At 36.1% G+C, this 22,164-nt stretch overlaps 1 protein-coding gene across 7 annotated transcripts in view; it reads right to left on the bottom strand.

Moving 5' to 3' along the window:
• Nucleotides 1–959: 959 nt before the first annotated feature.
• Nucleotides 960–22,164, bottom strand: part of LOC149218238 (uncharacterized) — a 100,413-nt gene continuing 79,208 nt past the window's right edge. The window contains exons 4-9 of one of the 7 annotated variants that reach the window (XR_016249147.1): nucleotides 3,311–3,377; nucleotides 2,997–3,068; nucleotides 2,650–2,859; nucleotides 2,109–2,549; nucleotides 1,581–1,835; nucleotides 960–1,085 (exon numbers count right to left, since the gene is read on the bottom strand). Coding sequence is in view for 3 of the 7 variants with exons in the window: in XM_089383857.1 (XP_089239983.1) it covers nucleotides 2,375–2,549; nucleotides 2,650–2,859; nucleotides 2,997–3,068; nucleotides 3,311–3,377 (524 nt within the window). In the remaining 4 variants the exon portion in view is untranslated. Of the gene's footprint in view, nucleotides 1,873–1,937; nucleotides 2,550–2,649; nucleotides 2,860–2,996; nucleotides 3,069–3,310; nucleotides 3,378–22,164 lie in introns of those variants that run through there. The other 6 variants (XR_016249146.1, XR_016249148.1, XR_016249145.1 and 3 more) reach the window with 6 other exon arrangements.

Here is a 22,164-nt window from a genome sequence, read left to right as displayed (position 1 = left end):
TAATGGCTGCTTAGACAAAGGTCGGTTCTAGGTAACGGTGGCTTAGCCAAAGGTCACTTTCACAAGTCCACTTGCTCGTTTTGACCTGCCAGGTCGCTTTCACAGTGGCTTTTAGCCAAAGTTTCACTTTCACAAGTCCGCTCGCATGTCTTGACCAAAAGCCTTTCTAAACAGTAATTATAACTAGTAATGACCAAACATAAATCTAGAGGAAAATGTTCATAGTAGATTGACAGTTTGTCAGTACAATGAAATCAAACATATTTGCAAGAAAATATTAGTGAGTTTTCATTTGACAAACTTTCTAACGGAATTCTGGGTTGCATAATTAACAAGTTTCAAACACTGTCAGAGTTGTCTTTCAAAGAGGAATAATCTTTACCAAAATGATAAATAATCCTGAAGTAAATGCCTAACTGATAACAGGTTGAAAGAATCCCAAATTTTATCAACCAAAAGAGAACTGAAATAACTAGACATGCATATCCAATAGCAACACCACATATAATTTAAACAAGCAACAATTATTAATATTACTATAAACCAAACCAGATATATTTTCAGTAGAAAGCACTGTTTGAGTGCATAAGTTCGCAGACAAGTGGCATAACGTTGATAACAATAATAAGAAAATCTTCCAGATGGTTCATATGTTCTGTGCAGTCTAAGTTCATTCAGCTGGAACTTCCCCTACTTTTTGAAGCCAACCAAATTAACGAGATCTACTCTGCAGAAAATTGATAGAATCCTTTAAATACAAAATTTCTAAAATTCCAAGGTTTGCCATAAAGTACCATGTCAGCAGCTAAAGATGAAATTTTTCACAGGATAAACAATAAAAACGAGTACAGGAAAAACCAACACAAAACATATATCACAGTCCAAATTAAGTCTGTAAAACATGGTTTTATCAAAAACCTGATTAATCTGTAACTGCAAAAACTTCACCTTGAACTCACCTTCAGAGAGCTGCAACACCTTCCAAAACGAACATTTTGCCCAACTCGTAGGGGAATAGTTGGTTGTCAGAGGTATAATTATATCTCTAATACATTCCAATCAACTCTCCATGATAAGCTTGGCTGCTAGTTACATAAGGAAAAAGTAAACAGGCACTTCAAAAATGATTGATTTCCACCCTTTATATGGGAAAGACTACATATAAACGAGAAAGAAAAGAGAAGAATCGAAACCGAAGAAACAAAAGTCTGAACTTCGTTATAGATTGGTGCAATGCAAATGGGAGACAAAGCTGAATGTATTCTAAAAAAGTTATTTATGCTACAGTGATGAACAAAAGGACCACAAAATGGCTCCTAGAATAGCTCACAAGAAATCCATCACAGGGTATAACATTTGCTCCCAACTGTTCTCGTACAGATTCCAGATATGCATGCTGAAATGTTAATAATGAAAGAACCAACTCCATGCAATCCACTCTATCTGAAAAGAATAGCAAGACACTCCAAAAACAAAACTACAAAAAATGAAAAAACAAAGAAAAAAACTGGAACAAGATTTCAGTTTGCAAGTTCCACAATATCAACCCAAGCATTCAACATCGTGAGAGAGCTCCATACCAACTTAACATAGAACCCGCCCTGTCGAACATTGCATCCCACCACTCTTGAATATCAATATTTTCCATCATCAAAATCAACAGCAAAAATTGAGTGCAACTTTCCCTTTTGATCAGCATCATCAGCATCTAATAACACATGGCCCCAGCCCATCATCATCAACACATGGCCCCAGCCCATCATCATCAACACATGGCCCCATCCCATCATCATGACCATCACAGCAACCAGCAGTGTTTCCACGGCCCCATATAACTATCACATCCCAGTCATGGCCGACCATAAGTCAGAACTAAAAAAAAAAAAAACTAAATTCAAATTTAATGACTACGGTATGCCCTCTACTAATAGACAAAATACAAATAGAATTGCACGATTTTATTACTTCCAGTCCATAAAAACGATTATGCTAATATAAGCACCTAATGGAACATGCCAAATATCTGCCACGACCAGTACTTGGCACCATTCTAAATAAACAACCCAGCAATGGTTAATATTATAAATATCTGGGTAATCAAGACTAACCATCCAAAAAAACAACTCCTCGAACATAGCATAAGTTATGTGTCATCTGTGTCCAACACCACAAGTAGTAGTACTGACTATGAGATCAAAAGCACATTCGAACTGCACTGGTGTATGAAGCTACCTGAATCTACGACAGCTTTCTAAAGTAGATTTCATTATACTGCATAGAGGAAAAAACAAACAATTTCAGCATTAAAGCTCAATCTCAACAATAGAACTATTACATTTAATATTCATTCCATGAAATCCCGTCTGTCAGTCATTTAATTACTTGAATTACTAGGTGACACACTCCGACGTTTTGGAGACAGATTTCGAGCACTGGGTGATAAGCTTGCACGTGCAGGAGACCTAGCAGGAGGACTAGACTGATCTGGACTTCGCGGCTGTGGCGTGGCACTCCTGTAACGAGACCGACTGTGCCGAACTGGGGAACCACTGATGACAACCACCAAATCCAGTTTATATCAAAAATATGCAATTGTTGCAATAAAAATCATCACAGTTTCAGTTTTCCAATCCAGCAAACCAACATTACCTGTCTACAGAACGACTCCGAGATCTTTTCCTTCTCTCATCATCCCTACTTCGGCTTCTACTACGACTGTATGAAGGACTCACACTGCGGCTTCGGCTTCGACGGCGATAATCTCGCTCTCTCTCATGATATCTATGATGTTCATATCTATCACGGCTCCTACTCCGCCTCCTAGAATCTCGAGGCCTATAATTATCAAAGGCCCTTCTGCTGGAAAACCAAACACCAGGAAGGGATTTTGTGACTTGAGGTAATAACATAACAAGCTTTAAACTTGATAGAAGCAAAAGAAAACTGATCAGAAATAAAGAAAATTACTATCATACTAGTTCAACCATACCCCTTACCTGGTACGTCGAGGACTGCGACTCTTATGTCTCCTTGAGCTAGGAGGCTCTGATGTTAGCCTTCCTTTCTGACTGTAATAAAAAAGCACAACAATAAACTATTACCTAATATGCTAAACAATTTAAAGTAACAGATCTCCAAGGCAACACCTAATGAGTTATGCAAACTGATTTAGAAAAGTTTTATTATTATAGTTATATCCTCCTGAAAGATTAATAGAAAACGTGAACCCACTCTAATATTTAATTTTTTGAATAGAAAAATAAATATTCCTTTATTGTCATCACATATATAACCATGTCAATAAACTTACATTGATTCTGCATTCGGACCGTATTTTGCAAATTGCACAACAATATCTCTTCCATCAACGTTTCTCCCTGTATATGAATCATAACAATAATGAGATCAACTATATCCCTTGCATCAACGTTTCTCCCTGTATATGAATCCTAACAATAAAGATATCAACTATGTCAAAAAATACAAACTATGTTCCAGTCCATAAAAATGATTGCCCACAAATATAACAGACAAATCACTATTTTGTAGACAGTTTTAGTCTACAGGCATTTGCAATCCCGCAGATGCAGGTAATGGGTAACTTACAAGCCCACAAACAAGTTCTGTCAAAAATTGAAGACCCACTAGAAGTAAGTTCCACCGGGGTTATCTATGCTATATGCAGGGATAGTGCCTGCAAATAGTGCTTTGTGCACTTTGTGTTGAAAACTGTAAAGAGTGAAGGTCTTCTGGCTTGTGCCTTAGCCAGAAAGACGACCACGAGTTTGTCTTTCTCTTAGCATGGTTTGAAATAGATGGTGCCAATCAAATTGTAACCAACAAGAATTGAACTTGGAGAATGTGCATCGATTACTAACTCTCAAAAAGATAACCATCAAGAAGCAATTCCCATTGCCTAAGACTAACAACTTGCTGAATCAGCTTCAACAACAAAAGTTATTCACCAAGTTAAATATCATTTCATGGTACCATCAAGTTCAAGTGAAAACAAGGATAACTAGAAGACAACTGCGAGGATTTTACAAGTGGTTCACAATGCCTTTTTTATCATGCAATCCGTCAGCTACTTTTAAAATACTGATGAATGATATAATGTGCCCTTCCATTGATTCATTCAGATCATATTTGATCATTTGATATTGCATGTGATGCAGAAATTGGCAATAATAAAGAACCAACAATTGTTGGTAAAATGTGAATTTGCCAAACAATCATGGATATACTTGGGACATGTTATTGGAGAAGGTAAGCTCAAGATTGCTCTAGCAAAGATTAAGGTTATCCTCAAGTGGCCAACAGAATAAAGGACTTCAAACAGGAGCCCAAAATTTGTGTGAGTTCAATGCCTCTCTTTAACAATAGCAGCCTCTTTACTTTCCATAACAGTGAGTTGCACAAGTTTTTTATGGAAAAAATCAGTGCACTTGCATTTAAGAGTTGAAGCAGATTATCTTGAAACCCCAGCTTTGGAGTTTCCCAATTTACAACAGCCTTTGGAGGTAGAGAATAATGCAAAACGATTAAGGGGTCATTTTTCCAGATTGTGGTAAGCCAGACTGCCATCAATCCAATTTACTGATTTCACAGCACTGAATTACCCAACTTACGATAAATAACTCTAAGCCTTGGTGTAAATTGTAAAGAAGGCGAAACATTACTTGTTCAGAAAGAAGATCAACATCCACACTGATCATCAGCAACTACAATAACTTGCAATTGCATATTAAGTTGCAGAAAACAAGGCTCTTCAATTGGAAAGGTATTTTGTAGCAATTTCATTTCGTCATCAACCAGAAGAACCACACATCAAATAAGCTGTCAAATATGTGTTTGATGCACATGGAGCCACTAACCCATGAAGTTTATCAAGAATAATATGCAAAAGATGGTGACAGTGTTGAAAATAAGGGTACCAAGGAGGTGTTTCCTAGTGCATTTATCTTTTTGGCCTAAGAAGACACATTAATGACCCTTTTGTCTAGTGACATTGTGTTTTATTGATGTCATGGAGCTAAAGTACTTTTTATGAGATATGTACTATGTACTTTAATTTATTAAAGTCGTATGCGTTATAAAAGTGACTTCATGAGAAAAGTACTAAGTACACTTTATATTATTAAAGTGACTTATGTTTTAAAAGTGACAAAAAGTACTAAGTACACTTTATATTATTAAAGTGGCTTATGTTTTAAAAGTGATTTTATGAGAGAAAAAGTACACATGGTACAAAACATTAAAGTACTAGAAGACTCATTAATTGAGGGGGATCACATGAGGGTGGGGGTCAAGTGGGGGACTTGATCTCATCCATTGATCTCATGGGCTGAGATTTAATCTCAGCCCATGATTTCTAAGGGTTAGAGTTCTCATCTTTTGGAGAGAGAAAAAGGGAAAAGGAAGTTAAGAGCTCATTCATTATTCTCATTAGACTTGAGGAGAGCAAAGATCAAGGAGCAAGGAGTCAGAGCTTGGATGGAAAAAGGAAGGAGAACACACAGCAAGGAAGCTGCCGTTGTAGCTCGAGTTTCCTACAGCAGTCTGGCAGGTATCCCGAGAATTTCGGGCCAGCTTTTCAGGCTGAATTTCAGTAAATACAGGGCCGAAATTTGAGTTTAAGGCTAAAATGATTGGTTGGAGAGCTGAGAGTGAGTCTCAACAAATTTCCAAGTGTGAAAAGTGCACTCTGAACCCTGTTTATTCTGCCCAGTTCAGACTGAGATTTAAGGAGACTGCCAGCGCAAATTTTGGGGCTCTAGCAGTGAAGATTTCGAGACAATTTGCAGTCAGTGTTGAGGCAGAAACCTCTTGTAACTTTCTGCTGCACCTGGCACAAAAATCAAGTTTTGTTGGGTGATTTTTTCTGCACATAAATCAATGCATATTTATGACTGTGTGAAGGCTCAAATTTCATTGTAACCTAGCAGTGTTTTATTCAAGCTAAACGGGAGATAAGTTTGACTTCTCTCTGCTGTGTATAAATTTCTTTAAGAGCAATCCAAATACTCCTTGAAGACTGGTTTTCCCCTTGTGGGTTGTTCCAAGGTCTTAGACCAAAAATAAGTGTCTAATTTTTTGAGTGTGTGCTTGCATTTATTTCTTATATCAGCTGTGAAAAACAAAAGGAAGTAAACTAGTTCTATGTTTCAAGTTAAATGCAAAACTAACTTGTATATCAGTCATATGTTATGATGGGATTTGGGCATTAAACTACATACAAAAACTTGAAACTGGTTGGGCTATCGCATTTGAAAATTTTCTACATACAGGTATTTTGTGAACTGGAAGGTCAGAAACTTTCTGAAGAAGAGGACAATGAAACTGAATTTACCTCCGAAAGGGATTGCTCTACAAATTAGGGAGGTTCTGCATGCCCAAGGGAGAAAGATTATAACTCATGAGAGAGGCCCACATGTTCAAAGATGCTAGTCACTTTGAAGTTGGAAAGACAGTAGCTAATTTGCATAGATATGTTTATTGCCCAATATGCAAGAATATGTAGCTACATTCATTTGAGGCTGCCTTTTTGGTTGTACCAACAAACCTAGCAACACACAGCACACTTTATTCAGCACATTATCTGTGCCCTCAAGGCAATGGGAAAGACTATCCGTGGACTTTGTTAGAGGTTTTCCAAATTTCTGGCACTGGTCAATTACCTTTTCATGGTAGTGGAAAGGATCGGTATTTTAGTTAAAAGACTATAAAGTGACAAAAAACAGCAAGCTCATTCCTTCCTTACGTCTAAGTGCACTGGGTTACTCTAAACTATTATCTCTAATAGAGACACAACATTCTTCGTATCTTTTGAAATACTGTGGAAGAAGCTCAATACTGAATGAATACATCAACAGCATTCCATCCACAGAAGTATGGGAAAACAAAGGTAGTAAATAAGACATTGCTGCATCTTTTGGGAGGGCTATAATCAGAAGCAATCCAAGACCTGTGATGAGAGTTTGATCTATATTCCACATTCCCAGATCTGACTTCTTCATTCTCTTACAGGTAAATTTTCATTCCAAACATATTATGGTTATTCGTTCCTTTTCAACTTTTGATGTTATTTATACACAGCATAAAGCATCAAAATGATCAATCTCAAGAGATGCTTCGAAGGCTAACAAGCCCATGAACGAATAAGGCAAATTCATTTACAGGTACAAGTGAGACTTAGTGAGTCTCAAATTAGATGCAAGGCAAAGCATGATGACCACACAGCAGTATTTTAAGAACCAGCCAAACCAGAACCAGAAACAGCTGGTTTGACCAGCCAAGCCTCTAAAGGCACTGTTGACCACTACATATCAACGACCCATAGCAATACACCCCCTTTTATCACAAAAGGGATAGCGCATAATCGATGTCTCCGTGCCGTCCAGCTATCATCATTAGCCTGACTACCAAGATGTTATGTAAACCCATTTTGCATGTGTATAATGTAAATAATCTCAGCAGACCCGTGTCATGTATGTAACGACCTGGGTAAACCTACCTTTCTAGTGATAATCTCCATTCTAGGAGGTTTTTCGTCTCACCGATTCATTTTTGAATAATTGGCAGAGTTTTTTCCTCCAGTCTTACCCCAAAGCTGGAATGGTTTTTGTCGCTAGGATCTTAGGCAAGTCCTAGTGTTCTAGATGGAGTCTATGTAAAAGTGATTTGGGAATAATCCTAACTATTTGGTTAGATTATTTTATTACAAATTGTTTGGTCTGTTGGATTATACTTGTGTCGCAAAACTGAGTCGTCTGTGAGAGTCTATTACAAATGGGTTTTCCCCCTTGCGAAGTAAAAAAAATGTAAATCATGATGTAAAATGTCTAATGCATGGTCCCTCGTAATTAGAAAACCATGGCTAAACATTTGAAAGTTGGAAAAATAATTTATCCCCTCATAGGTTAATTAATTAAATTTTTTGCCCCAAAATTAATTAAAACCTAAGCCAAATATTTAATTAATTCTAAGTTCTAATTAAATTTAAATTCTTCACAGGCAAAATTCGTCGGTCCTAAAAAATTAAATTTTAAGAGATCCTGGGACTAAGGTAAATTAATTATTTTGATAAATTTTAACCCTTTCATCCCTCGGGTTAAGTCAAAGTCAAAGTCAAAATTTTTGGGGGAAATTAACTCAAAAATTCTTTTTTTGAGTTAATTAAAATGCATTTAAGTGAAAATTTCGAATTAAATTAAAAGAAATTTTGATCTTCATCAATGGTCAAGATTACTATGACAAAGATAACTCGAACTAGCCGTTGGAGGATTTATCTTTAAGTAGGAGGTCATTTGTCAGTCGAATTTATCTGATCTTTGAGTCATGTGCTAAGCAAGACGCTCTTTGGTTAAGGCAAACCGAGCTTATGTATCACCATTAACAAAATATATTCAGAATAAGAAAAAAAGCAAAAAGCAAAAAAAAGGAAACAATTTGATACATCTGATGGCCGAGAGCAGCTCAATTTTCAGATAAGACAAAGCCCTACAATATGCAAGATCGGGCATGGCACCTCCGAAAAACAACCCACAGATTTGCAAAAAAGTAGGCAAATGCTCAGTATGCACTATATTGAACGCATCTGATGCTATGGGGCATCCTTTGTATTGTATTCCTAACCCTACACCCTTTTATTTTAGTATTTTATTTTGTAGGTAGATTTATGTTTTCCATGTTATTAGGATAGTTAATAAATGAAAAGCTTATATCTCTCCTGTGCTTAATATTATATAATGATTTTTGGATGGACACTACTTATGTTATCTTGTGGGTTGTGTAGATGCAGATTCTAGATTCTCACATTCCTCCGATGCAGCAACGTGTCCCCAAGTAGAGCCAGATGTTGACCACTATGTGTCAACGACCCATAGTAGTACACCCCCTTTTTTCGCAAAAGGGATAGTGCCTGATCGATGTGTTTGTGCCGTCCAACTATCATCATCAGCCTGACTTCCAAGATGTTATGTAAACCCATTTTGCATGTGTATAATATAAATAATCTCAGCAGACCTGTGTAATGTATGTAACGACCTAGGTAAACCTATCGTTTTGATGACAATCTTCATTCTAGGAGGTTTTTTGTCTCACCGATTCATTTTCAAATAATCAATAGAGTTTTTCCCTCCAGTCTTACCCTAAAGCTTGAATGGTTTTTGTCGCTAAGATCTTAGGCAAGTCCTAGTGTTAGATGGAGTCTGTAAAAGTGATTTGGGAATAATCCTAACTATTTGGTTAAATTATTTTATTACAAACCACTTGGTCTGTTGGATTATACTTGTGTCGCAGAACAAAGTAGTCTGTGAGGGTCTATTACAAATGGGTTTTCCCCCTTGTGATGTAAAAAATATGTAAATCATAAAGTAAAATTATGTAAAATGTCTAGTGCATGGTCCCTCGTAATTAGAAAAACCATGGCTAAACATTTGAGGGTTGGAAAAATAATTTATCTTCTCATAGATTAATTAATTAATTTTTCTGGCCCAAAACTAATTAAAATCCTAAGCTAGAAATTTAATTAATTGTAAGTCCTAATTAAATTTAAATTCTCCAAAGGCAGCCACGGGGCTTTGGATTGGCGGTGAATGGGTGCACTGTTAAGGCACTCCTTGCAATAGGTCACTGGTTCAAATCCCTCGTGGGTGCTTACCTAACAACAACAACAACAAAAATTCTCTGAAGGCAAAATTTGTCTGTCCTAAAAAATTAAATTTTAAAAGGTCCCAAGACTAAGGTAAATTAATTATTTTGATAAATTTTAAACCTTTGATCCCTGGGGTTTAAGTCAAAGTCAATTTTTTGGGGAAATTAACTCAAAAATTCTATTTTTGAGTTAATTAAAATGCATTTAAGTGAAAAAATCGAATTTCCTCAAAAATAAAATATTTCGACGGATGAGATTAAAAGAAATTTTGATCTTCATCAACAGTCGAGATTATTTTGACGAGAATCACTCGAACTAGCTATTGGAGGATTTATCTTTAAATAGGAGGTCATTTGTCAGTGTCTAATCTCTGAGTCGTGTGCTAAGCAAGAAGCTCTTGTGTAATCTTTTTTCTGGATAATAAAGAAAGACTTTGGGGTTAAATTCTGTTGGTGTTACTCTTCCTGAGAATGTTGTAAGATGTTTTTATTTCATGCATAAGTTTTTCTAAAGCCATTCATGATAGCTTCTAAAGAGTAATCGAAGCACAGATATCTTGTTCAATTTGCTGGGGTTTGAATAATAATTTTAATTTTGAACATAATAGCAAATATCTTTATTTGTCTAAATTTAATTATTATTTTCTCGCTCTATTTTTTAATGGTTGGATCGAGTTTTGCAGGGAAATATTGAGATAGATTATCGAGCATTAAGGGATAGTCTTTAGAGCCTTCAGTTTGTAAATACTGTGTTTTTCTTACGTGGGTTTTTCTGGTTTTTTAATTTCATCATTGTATATATCGTTTGGGTGTTTTCTTGTTGTCATGCAGTTGCAGATCTCAAGGAGAATTTTTATTTGAAGCCAAATCTAGCCCTAGAGGGTAAGATCTAGCCCCAAAATCATTTTTGCAAGAGCATTATTCCAAAATATTTTCAGTTTGAGGGTTTCAAAATTCAAATTTCAGGATTTTTCGAGGATAAATTTGAAGCAGAAAAATATATCATTTTAATCAAAAAATATAATTTTCTGGGTTTATTTCTTGGGGTTTGTTAGGCTACCATTTTTCTTTTGTCTGTTGCCTTATTGAGCCTCTATTTTCTGCTGCATTTTTCCCTCTGGAAAAATTCGAAATTGTTTTTGTTTCCTCCTTCCGCTGCTATGCAAATTTTCGATTTCTTTTTCTATCGATGACAATCCCAATTCAAACTTTTAGAGCATTAGCATAGAATATATCAAAAAATTTGGGTGGGGCATAGAGTTTGGTTGTGCCTAAGCAATGAGAGGTTACACAGACTATGGGATTTCAGAAGTGTTGGAAACGGTAGGCAACAATGCTTACAGGTTGAATTTACCTCCCTTATATGTGCACTAAGTTACCAGGATTCAAATCGAGATCCAGATCCATCAATTTTTTGAAAAGCCAGGATCTGGGTATAGTAGGGAAACGACAAGTACAAATAATTTAAATATATTTTTATAATTTTTAAACATAAAATTATATACAAGTAATGTTTATAACTAATAATATATAATTTAATTAATATATAGTTACAATATATAATAATATATTAATGATATATAACATATATATTAATAATTTCTAATTCAGATAACTTAATTAATAATATATAATTATATTTAATAATAAATATTTTTGAATGCATCATAGTGTACTAACCACGTCAATTTAATCCACAAGTTGGGCGGACCACTAAGAGAGAGGATTCTCATTCTTCCAACCTTTGTCTTATGTTCTGTTCAATTCAATTGTCAATGTGATCGATTGTTTTGTAACTTGTTTGACATACCAAAGGAAGCGGGGTAAATCCTCGCCCCATATAATTATATTTAATAATAAATATTTTTGAATGCATCATAATGTACTAACCACGTCAATTTAATCCACAAGTTGGGCGGACCACTAAGAGAGAGGATTCTCATTCTTCCAACCTTTGTCTTATGTTCTGTTCAATTCAATTGTCAATGTGATCGATTGTTTTGTAACTTGTTTGACATACCAAAGGAAGCGGGGTAAATCCTCGCCCCATATAATTATATTTAATAATAAATATTTTTGAATGCATCATAATGTACTAACCACGTCAATTTAATCCACAAGTTGGGCGGACCACTAAGAGAGAGGATTCTCATTCTTCCAACCTTTGTCTTATGTTCTATTCAATTCAATTGTCAATGTGATCGATTGTTTTGTAACTTGTTTGACCAACCAAAGGAAGCGGGGTAAATCCTCACCCCATATGGACGGTCTTGGAAGCACTTTCTTGCTTGATTGGCAAGTGCTCAAGGAAGTATTCATGGAGACAGCAAACTAACCTCACCCTGTCTTACATGATTAAATATATACAGTCGAATGCTTTCGATTTCCAAGTGAATGCATGAATGAGGACATCAAAATATCTTAAGAATTTCTCTAACCATCACTCCATGGGAAGGTCAAAGAGTTTGACCCATGTTAGGAACTTCGTGATAGATTATGCTCCGAAATTTGTTCCTTGCCCTATGGACAAGTCCCACAAATCTTTATTTCATCACAAAGAATACTTATAATTAATAATGCTCCCCTAATGAATGCAAACCCTAAGCATTGTTATGGGTGAATCCAGATCCGTATCTGATCCGAGAATGTGCAGATCCAACAATAAGAAATACTACAAGCTAACTATACATGAAAAGGAATAAGAAATATAAGTCTTGCTTGAATAAAATATTTGGCCCGTTCGACGAGAAAATTTAACAAAAGAAATCCCACCACAGGAAATGAAGCAAACCAGCAGAGGTCAGCAAGAATATTGGTAGAATCAAATGAAAGGCCAACATCCAGGCAAAGCCTAATGGTACTCCATGGGGAAAGTTGAGGAAGCTTTTCCTCGTCTCCTTAATGCTTAGAACTTTAGGCACCAAAGGCCTCCCGAAATGAGGAGATATGATCCAAGATGGATTACAGCTAATTTGATATTTCATTGGTCACACTCTAAAGTTCACATGTAGGGGAAAAAGTTCTTCCAAACTTCGAGAGAAACAAGGTTTTTCCTCCAAGTTATGTCAAGCTCACTTCCTCTGAAAAGAAATGAAAATCTGATTGAACAATTTTCATGTCTTAAATACCATCGCCTTAGCCTTGCTAAGATTCACCATCAACTGCAACTACCAGCAGCCACAAACATCAATAAGGGTGTGTAGCTGCCTTTGTAAACTCTCCAAAGCGTAAAGCTCAAAGGAATTTGTCATCTACATAGAATAGGATAGCAACCAAAACACGCTGTGGTGAATGTTAGCGATCTCAAATTGCATGAACCACCATATCATAAGAGAGAAGTGCATCTCATACAACATACAAAAAACCACAGAATTTCAGCTTCATCTTAACAAAAAAAACACTTCAATACCAACATGCAAACAACTACATACCCAATTGAGCAATAAGGGACTTCATAAGCTAAATGGTTTTCTCAAGTGTCATTTATGGAATAGTTTCACCACATAAAGACAAGTTTGGGACAATTAGTAAGGAAAATATATAAAATGTAGCACCCTAAATAACAAGTACAAATAAAAAAGAACGCTACGGTTGGATGACAATTACAAATAAAAAAGAACGCTACAGTTGGATGACAATTACAAATAAAAGAGCACAGAGACCTACTTCCTTTTAATCATTCTTAGTTCAAATCTCCAACAGTTATAGGCACTAACAATGAAAATTTCTTCTCACTTAAGCTAGCTCCTTACATGCAACACACAAGAAAAGGAAATCAAACTCTCTTCAGGTGTTTTGGTTATTAGGCTTAACCTATACAACTAACAAGAGATGACCCCCTTCCGAGAAGGAAATAGCTTTTTATACATTATGGCTTTTGTGAAGCTCTAAAATTCGAAATAAAATGCCAGGCAATATAGTCGCCTACCTCTTCCCTATCTTCTCCCATCCTAGTTGAACTAATTTCTCTAAAAAAATCAGAAGGCAACTCCAAGTCCCTTCCACGTGCTCAAGCTTGGACCATAGCCTTGAGCAAACCTAGAAAAGATCACATGGAGACCATCTTCAAGCCTTTCGCGCTGAGAGAAGCCTTTGCACCATTTAGCAAAATTTTCTCACATGTTAATCTCTCCAATCCCAAACTAAAGGAGAACAAACATGCTTGGCAACAAGTATTAGCGACCAAGGAGGGTAAGTGGCTCGGTATTCATGATCTATGTGCAATGCCTAGACACTCCCCTCCTCCCAGGCGGTCCAACCCCAATTCTTATGAATGACCCTGCCTATTCATTACCTATTGGAATTGCAATGTTGTGTTTTGATATTCACCTAGAATGGTTTATGACATACTTGGTTCTAAGGATCTTTTTTTCCTCACTTAAAACCATGTATGCCCAAAACGAGGGCTCTCACGTGCTATTGGTTATCACTGGATGTAAACTTGCAAAGAAGGATACTTATCATTATAAAGGAGTTCAAGGATTGGACATGGTGGCTTCCTAGTACAAAATTCCCTTCAAAGTAATGTTTAAATGGACATTTGTATTAAGTATGTTAAATTTAGGTTGATGTGAATTCATTGTAGTGCTCCTCTCTTTTGAGATGTTTACAATGTGATTTGTTATTTCCCTTCGACTTCATTCACAGTGAGCCGAATGGGGACTTGTTCCTCGATTTTTACCCAAACGCCTCACTACTCTTCATGGGATGTTATCCTCCTAGAGGATTTCAACACCATACCGAGCCTTTCCAAGTATCAATGCATGATAAGTCTTGGGATGCCCTTTGTCTTTGAAATATTGACGCAATCTCGATGGGCCTGCATAAGATATGGAATGATGTTCACGGCATCCTCACAGTGTATAAACAACATGTCAAACATCTCAATGAATTGCACAATCTTTTGATCCTAAGCGGTCTCCCTTGTTTGTCAGACTTGAATGGCTTCAATTGTTTCCCTCATTGTGGCGATGTTAGTGCAGTTGATCATGTCCTAGCCAACCCAAATTTGCTTCCCCATATCTTGATCTCTCAAACAATCTCCTCACAATGACCCATGCTCTCTTCACCATTTTCCTATCAAGATACACCTCTTGGATTTTTTCATCAAAGCAACATCATCTACGGCTCTAAGGTGTAGGGGTGGCTTATTTCGAGCCCACTAGGATAGGACAAAGAGAATACAATCTCTTATGTTATTATGCATCATTTATAAAAAGTGAATGATCCCTTAGTCCGTAAAGTAGGTTAAGTTTGATGTACATCCTCAGTCCTCACATACCATTTTCAATCTCTTTACTCCCGTTGTCACACAAAATGTCTAGGCACCACGACAACGGCTCAGATCAGGAGTTGTCACCCTGATCCCCAATCTCTCTGTTTAAGTTGTCTCACAACAGCAGACCAAGGGAGGTAGACCCTACGGAAATGGATGCAAGAAAGACTAGTTGGGAACCAACCAATCCGAGAGACACAGTTAAGCGACCAAATACTCGTTTTAGATTAAGCAATATTTTAAAGGATTAGATTAGATTTAGACGATTGATACCAATGCCTTATGGAGTCAACTATCTTGCTGAGTAAATTTAGGACAAGTACTAGATGGATAATTGTTGCTTGGATGAATAACTAACCTATATGACATGCAATTCCTAAAACTAATGTGAAATGCAGGATCTTGGTTAATTTTAATTAAATGTCTATTCTAAGTATGTTCTTTGATCTTTGTGTATATTGAGCCTAAACTTCATAGCGAATGACAGAGAAAAGACAAGGTGAAGCACACGAGGGTGTGATTAACGATCTCTCCTTGAAATCTAACGTACCCGGTGCCTTCAGCACTGTAGACGCTGTGGTTTTGACGACTGCAAGGTCATCGTTTTAGACACTAAAAAGACTAAACTTCTCAAGAGAAGACACAAAGGTGTTCCTATCTTTCTTTCAACCAAGCTTATGCTTGGAGGTTGATTATTAAATGCAAGACTAGCTTGGAATGTGGAATGCAAGGAAGATTAGAAGATGTTTTAGTGAAACAAGATGTTAAAGACTCAAAGCACTTAGATTACTATTTATTCTAAGTTAAATGCTAAAAGTACTTTAATGAAAAATCCCAATTAAACAGATGCTCAAAATACTTAATTTTAAGAACCGAAAGATATACAATTTTCCACAAGTCCACGATAGTATATTCAATAAAAATGTTCATCACAATTACTTGAAAATTTCTCAAAACTAATTATTCAAGAAAATATCCAATAACTCAAGTAAATGGATCCAAACTTAAAAGTTAATTTCCGTCTTCGACAATGAACGATCTCAATAATTATGAAGCATTAAAATCAATGATCACAAAACTTAGGTGAAGCATGCAAATAATGAAAGCCAACGCACTTAAATTTCAATGATTTAATATTCAAGGAAACAATGAAATTTAGATGCTAATTAATGCCAAACACCTCTTCAAATAATTCTGGAAATTATTAATTTTTCTAATGTTTCATATCCAAAAAAAATATCTCTTCTCCTATAGTAAAACTTTGAGAAAGTTTTTAAAAAAAAAATTTATATGTTGCCTTGATTATAGAAAAATTTAAATTTTTACCCACAAAGCTTTTAAAGATTATAAGCCCAAAAATAAAATACCCTTATCACAAAAAAGATTTAAAACTTAGATCTAAAATTTTATGTCACTTTTATTAAATTCAAAGTGATAATGGTCATAAAAAAATGATTTTTCTAAAAAGGGCCAGCGCATTAAACGATAAATGCGATAAATGTTTATGAAAGAATTAAACTTAATTTTTTAGAGGGCCAAACAGCTACTTTAAAAGAATAAATTGAAATGTTAGGTCGAATAAGGCAATCGAAAGTGATGGAAAGTGTATGCAAGTAGAGGGAGAGGAGCTCATGCGCAGGACTGAGGAGCGAAGAGCTCACGCGGAGGAAGGCTTTCGAAGAAGAGGGAGGAGAAGGCAGTAAGGGAAGAGGGTTGAGCAGCAAAGAGGAGAGGGAGGCGGAGGCAACTCATGCAGAGAAGAAGATCAATGTTGCGGGCAAAGAGAAAAAGCGATGTGAGGCAAATATATGTAGTTGCAATCAATAGGAGAAAAGTTGCCAAGAGGCAACGAGCAGGGGGGATAGGAATATGAAGGGCTCGCACAGAGAGGAAAGGAAGGTGAAGGGAGGAGAAAGAAAAACACAGAGAGGAGAGGAAGGAAAATAAGGGGCTTAGACAGCGAATAGGGAGCCACAAGCAAGGAAAAAATGTAGGGGAATGGAGGGTTGAAGTAATAGAGCATATTAGGGCAAAATACCTTCAAAAGTTTGAGACTCAAGTCATTGAACCAATAGAAAATCTTGTGACTCAAGCAGTTGCAAAGTTTGGGAGTCGAGGCTCAACAAACTAAGTTTGATCATGATGACTCATGAGAAGTTTCAAGTGATAATGTTGATCACTATTATCATATATGTAAACTTGTAGTAGGCCAGTGGCCCCATAGTTTGTAGCTTTGTTTTTGCACTCTAGAGGCCATTTAGAGCCTTATTGATTATATATTTTGTAGGCGATATGTAATGCACTTGATGCCATTTTGATATATTCACCCTTACATGGTATATATATGAGCAAACTTTGCCTATTATGTGTCTACTAGTTTGGAATCATGGTTTTAAATCTTAAAAATAGTTTTTTTCATTAAAAATTAATTATTTGATGTATTTTCTTTAAAACCGGTTCATTTAGACCTAACCAGTCTCAGTTTGACCAGTTCCAATTTGAAACCCGGTTTATTAGGTGGACTAGTTCGGTCACCGGTTCCAGTTTTTAAAACAATGGGAAGAAGATGCTTTGGATTGGTTTACGAAAAAGCCTAATAATTCATTTGACACATTGCAATCGATTATTAATGCCTTTTAAGGAAAACTATGGAGATAAGAGACAAGAGAGGCATCACGTTAAGGCTATTAGTGTCATAAAGAAGGAAAATGAAACCGTAGAAGAATTTAATAAGAGATTTAATGGTATTATTAAAGAATTACCTCAAGATTATAAGCCTCCTGATAAATCTCTTTTGGATTTTTACATTGATGCTTTTATTCCTGATACTTCTTCTAAATTAAGGCATGCTAAGAATCATGATTATAAAGTTGCTTGGACTTTAGCTAAAGAGCTAGAAAAAGATAAGAAGGCATCTGGGAAATCTGAAATCCCAGGTTTTGATAGGGATTCAACCAAATTAAAAGAACCTAAAGGAAAAGAGGTTAAAGAATTTGATGATGATCCTATGCAAAAGTTTCTACAGAAACTTGAAAGCATGGAGTTAAATCAAGCAAAGTTAATATCTAACCATGCTAAGGAAATAAGTGCCTTGCAATCTAGGTTGGTCCAAATGGAAAGGTCTCAGGCTCAAAGTTCCTAACCTAGAAATAATAATAATCAGAATAATAATGCTTGGCAAAGAAAAGGCCCGTCTAATGAGCATAGACCTCCAAATCCTCTCGAATCTGCTAATTTTGTGGATGAAACTCCTCCTTATTGTAGGGCCTGTGATGCTCTTCATGAAGAGGCTACTTGCCCCACTGTTAAGATTATTTTGGATAGTGGGATGTTTGGAACAAGTAATCAAATAAATATGGTTGGCAAAGATTTTTCATTATCTATGGAGGATTGGATGGAAGTTAAAGAAAAGAGTCAAGAGGTTAGGCCTTCTACATCGTCCTTTAGTATAAATAATTTTGATCGTGAAAAGGATGTGGTGGTTGAATTATTTGGCGAAAAGCCTTCTCTTGAGCAAGTTTTGGAAATTGTGAAAGATAAGGGTTTGACTTACCAAAGAAGGGATAAGGATCAAGTGGAAATCAAATTCCCCCTCGAAGTTTTAACCCTAGTTCAAGCTTTGGTTTGGATGTTGATTTGGGAAGTTGGTTTAAAAATGCAAAAATTTGGGATCATGTCACCGAGATATTGAAGATTCCTTCCCAAAAGACTAAATTATTAAAAGTTATTGAAGCTCCTCGTGTGAATGTTTCTCAACAGAAGGCTCCTGAGACTATCTATCAGGATGCCCCCATATATTTGCAAAGTATGGATTCGGATAACAAAGATCAAAGAACATACTTAAAATAGGCATATAATTAAAATTAACCAAGATCCTGCATTTCACATTAGCTTTAGGAATTGCATGTCATATAGGTTTTCTGTGTGCAAGTTTTTGCCCAACACTTTCTCTGATATTCACAAATCAAAAAACAAAGAGAAAACTTGCATTTTTCAGATAAACTAATTGAGATCTAAGCCTGACCTTATAAATTTTTTGATTTGTCTTTGAAAAAAATTGCTTGCTTTTGATGTGTGTTCATAACGAAGCATTTTGTAAGGAAAAGCAAGGTTTTGAGGGAACGCAGATACTTTAAGGCAAATTGTATAATAAAATGACACTCGTGCTCCTTTCTAACATTTGTTATATCTTTTTTAATGGTTCACTTGGTTGAAACTTACTCTATTAGATTAAAGATATTAAGTTCAAGTCTTTCTTTATGTAGTGCCCCGCTCTAGTTGACCGACAGTCATATGAAATTTAATATGTATTTAGCCCTAAGGCCCACACTTTATTCTTTGAGGACCTCAGGTTGAGGATCCGAGCACGACTCTATTATTAGTGGTTGTGATGTTTATGTATGTTCTCCATTGATATTATGATGTAGATAGCATTAAGGGTTATGTATGTTATCTATTAGTATTATGATGATTGTAGCATTAATGGTTATGCATGTTCTCTATTGATATTATGATGATTGTAGCATAAATGGTTATGTTTGGTCTCTATTGAATTTATGACGATGATAGCAGTAAAGGATATGTATGCTCTCTATTGATATTACGATGATGATAGCTTTGATGGATATGTATGTTTCCATTGATGTTATGATGATGATAGCCATGATGGATGTGTCCCTATGTTAGCTACTTACATTAGTTCTGGTTCACAATGAACAATGATGCGAATGACTAGGTGATGTTGATGATGCTATTATGACAATGACTAACACTGAGAAACCTTGTTACTGATGATTATTGAGTATGGCAGGAAACCACCAAAGGCACTCGCATATGATGAGTTGATGACAACTTGTTTCATGAAAAATTATATATTGTCTTTGAAATTCTAAGTCAATTTTGAAACCTGCTATCTGTGTATATCTATATTCTGATGATATGTTAGTGGTTGCAGACACAGATTAGTTGCTTGGCCGAATGACTCACATATGGGTGATGGGGTTGTACAATTGAATATAACTGCATGGGAGGGGTGGGACAGTGTCCCTGATCTCACCCAATAGCACTCCCACCGTGACTTGAGCTGGAAAGGTTGAAACACCTTCGCCTTGAAGACCACGATGTCATGAGGGCAGGTCCCAAAGTTGGGTCACTCATGAGGATTTCACTGGGAGGCGCGCATCAAGGCGGATTCCTTGATCCCCGACACCATTACTCTCATTATAGCAGGCAACATAAAAAATGATAGTGGTCTCTATCGTTGCACCTATACTTTCCCCTGGTAGCCATTGAATGCTTAAAGGGCAAGTGGCGTGGGACCCTTGGAACTTCAAGGGAATTTCTTGAAGGGCACGACCAACTTGGCACCCTTGGCATCACAAATAAATTGTTAGGAGTGACACTCTTGGCAGTTCAAGGGAAGTTCTTGAAGGGCACGACTAATCTTGGCACCCTTGGAATCATTAAAAATAAATAAATTAATAAATATAATCAAGATATGAAAACCAAGTAAATTCACATCAAGGGTAAATGATGTTAGAAACCGAGGTAATTAAATCAAGAATAAAACTTGGGTTAAGAGGATCATAGGAAGAAATAAAATATTGTACCTTAAAAACTCTACCCTTCCCATGTTGGAAAATATTAGGTAAATAATGTAGTTTAATTAGGTAAAAAGGCAAAAGAGGGGCATAAATGTAAAGATAAATATTAATCTTAAAATAGTTAAACCTAATTAAGACGAGGATGGTGAATTAAAATAAGATCAATAAATTAAATTTTAGAAAAATTTAGAGAACCTCCATGTAGCATCAACCAACATAAGAATATCCATCTAAGAGATAACTTGAGTTAAATCAGGGAGTAGATAAGGAATCAAATCTTGACTTATCAATTGACTTTAGTAATGAACACAAATTAAGGAGTAAAAAGGGGGATCAAAAGACAACTAGGAGAAGAAATAGGAACCTTGTTAAGGCGAGGAAAAATATTATTTTTAAATTAAAATTTAATTAAATGAATTTTGGAGATCCCTGATGAGAGGGTGACACATGGGTGGGTGAATAATCAAACTATGGGATTATCAAAAATAATTAAATATGCATGAGATGCCAAGTGTCACCTATGAGAACTCCTATAAAAGAAGGGGCAGGCCATGGGAGAGGGGACTTTATCTTTACCCTATTGTTGTATGGATGAGACTATGTCAGAGTAGTGACTACGAGCTTTAGTGAGTTTGGTCAGGTAGAGGACTTTAGAGAGGGGACTCGTGAGCCAAAAAGTGCTCTCCTCTGCCAGCTAAAACATTCCTCCATTATACAACCCCATTGCAGCTCGGGGGTCCATGGGAAGGAGAGTACCCAAAGAGTAGGCTGGGAGGTCAACCAGTGGGTCACTGCATTCCGATTAAGCACGTCCACATTCACACTTGGAGGCGACCAACAACAAAGGAGGGCAATTAGGAACAAGTCAAGTTTGAATCTCGTCTCCTGGTGAACGGTACCTATGTTGTTATAATGATCTTTGGTATGACTTCATTAAGGTTTAGTTAATAACATGTAAATTAGATGATGTGTTCAATGAAGTGAAATTCAGGAAATTTTTATATAGTGCTTAATAATTTTTGAGTTCCCAATGTTATTTTCTTATGGTTGTATTTTTAGTATTTAAAAAAAAAAAAATTATAGGGTTGGTTCCTACACTTTCCACTAATTATAGGTTTTCAATTCAAGTCTTTATTTCCCATGAAATAGAGGTCTTGAGTTCAAGTCTTTCTCTCCATTGAATTACTTATTGAAAACGTTGATGCACCTTTAAGTTATTACATAAAATTCCAAAGCGCATTTTCCTTAAATTATAAAAATGAACAACGCAAAGTGACTTTAATGTTCATTTTATCAAAGGATGAGGACATGTCATCATTTCTCACGAAAGTCTCACAGCTGAGAGACCATCTGCAAGGTCTTGGGGGAACAATATTTGATTTGGTGGTGACCATTTGTGCACTAAATGCACTGCCACCAAAATGGAATAACTTTGCAACAAGCATCCACTCCAAGAAAGATTCAACTCCTTCTGATGAGTTGTGGGCACAATGCATTTTGGAAAAATCAAGGATTAAGGTAAAGATTACATTGGACCAGATGAGTAGTCTCAAGCCTTTCTAACCCGAGTCAAGAAGCTGAAGAAGGGAAAATTTGGAAAGTCAAAGAAGAAATACATGTCCAAGGTTCAAT

Source organism: Pinus tabuliformis, chromosome Q, assembly GCF_031772625.1.
Source record: "Pinus tabuliformis cultivar Carrire ecotype Pingquan chromosome Q, CPIR1, whole genome shotgun sequence".
NCBI lineage: Eukaryota > Viridiplantae > Streptophyta > Pinopsida > Pinales > Pinaceae > Pinus > Pinus tabuliformis.
Note: the sequence above shows the minus strand (reverse complement) of the source record. Positions and strands in the feature narration are given on the sequence as shown.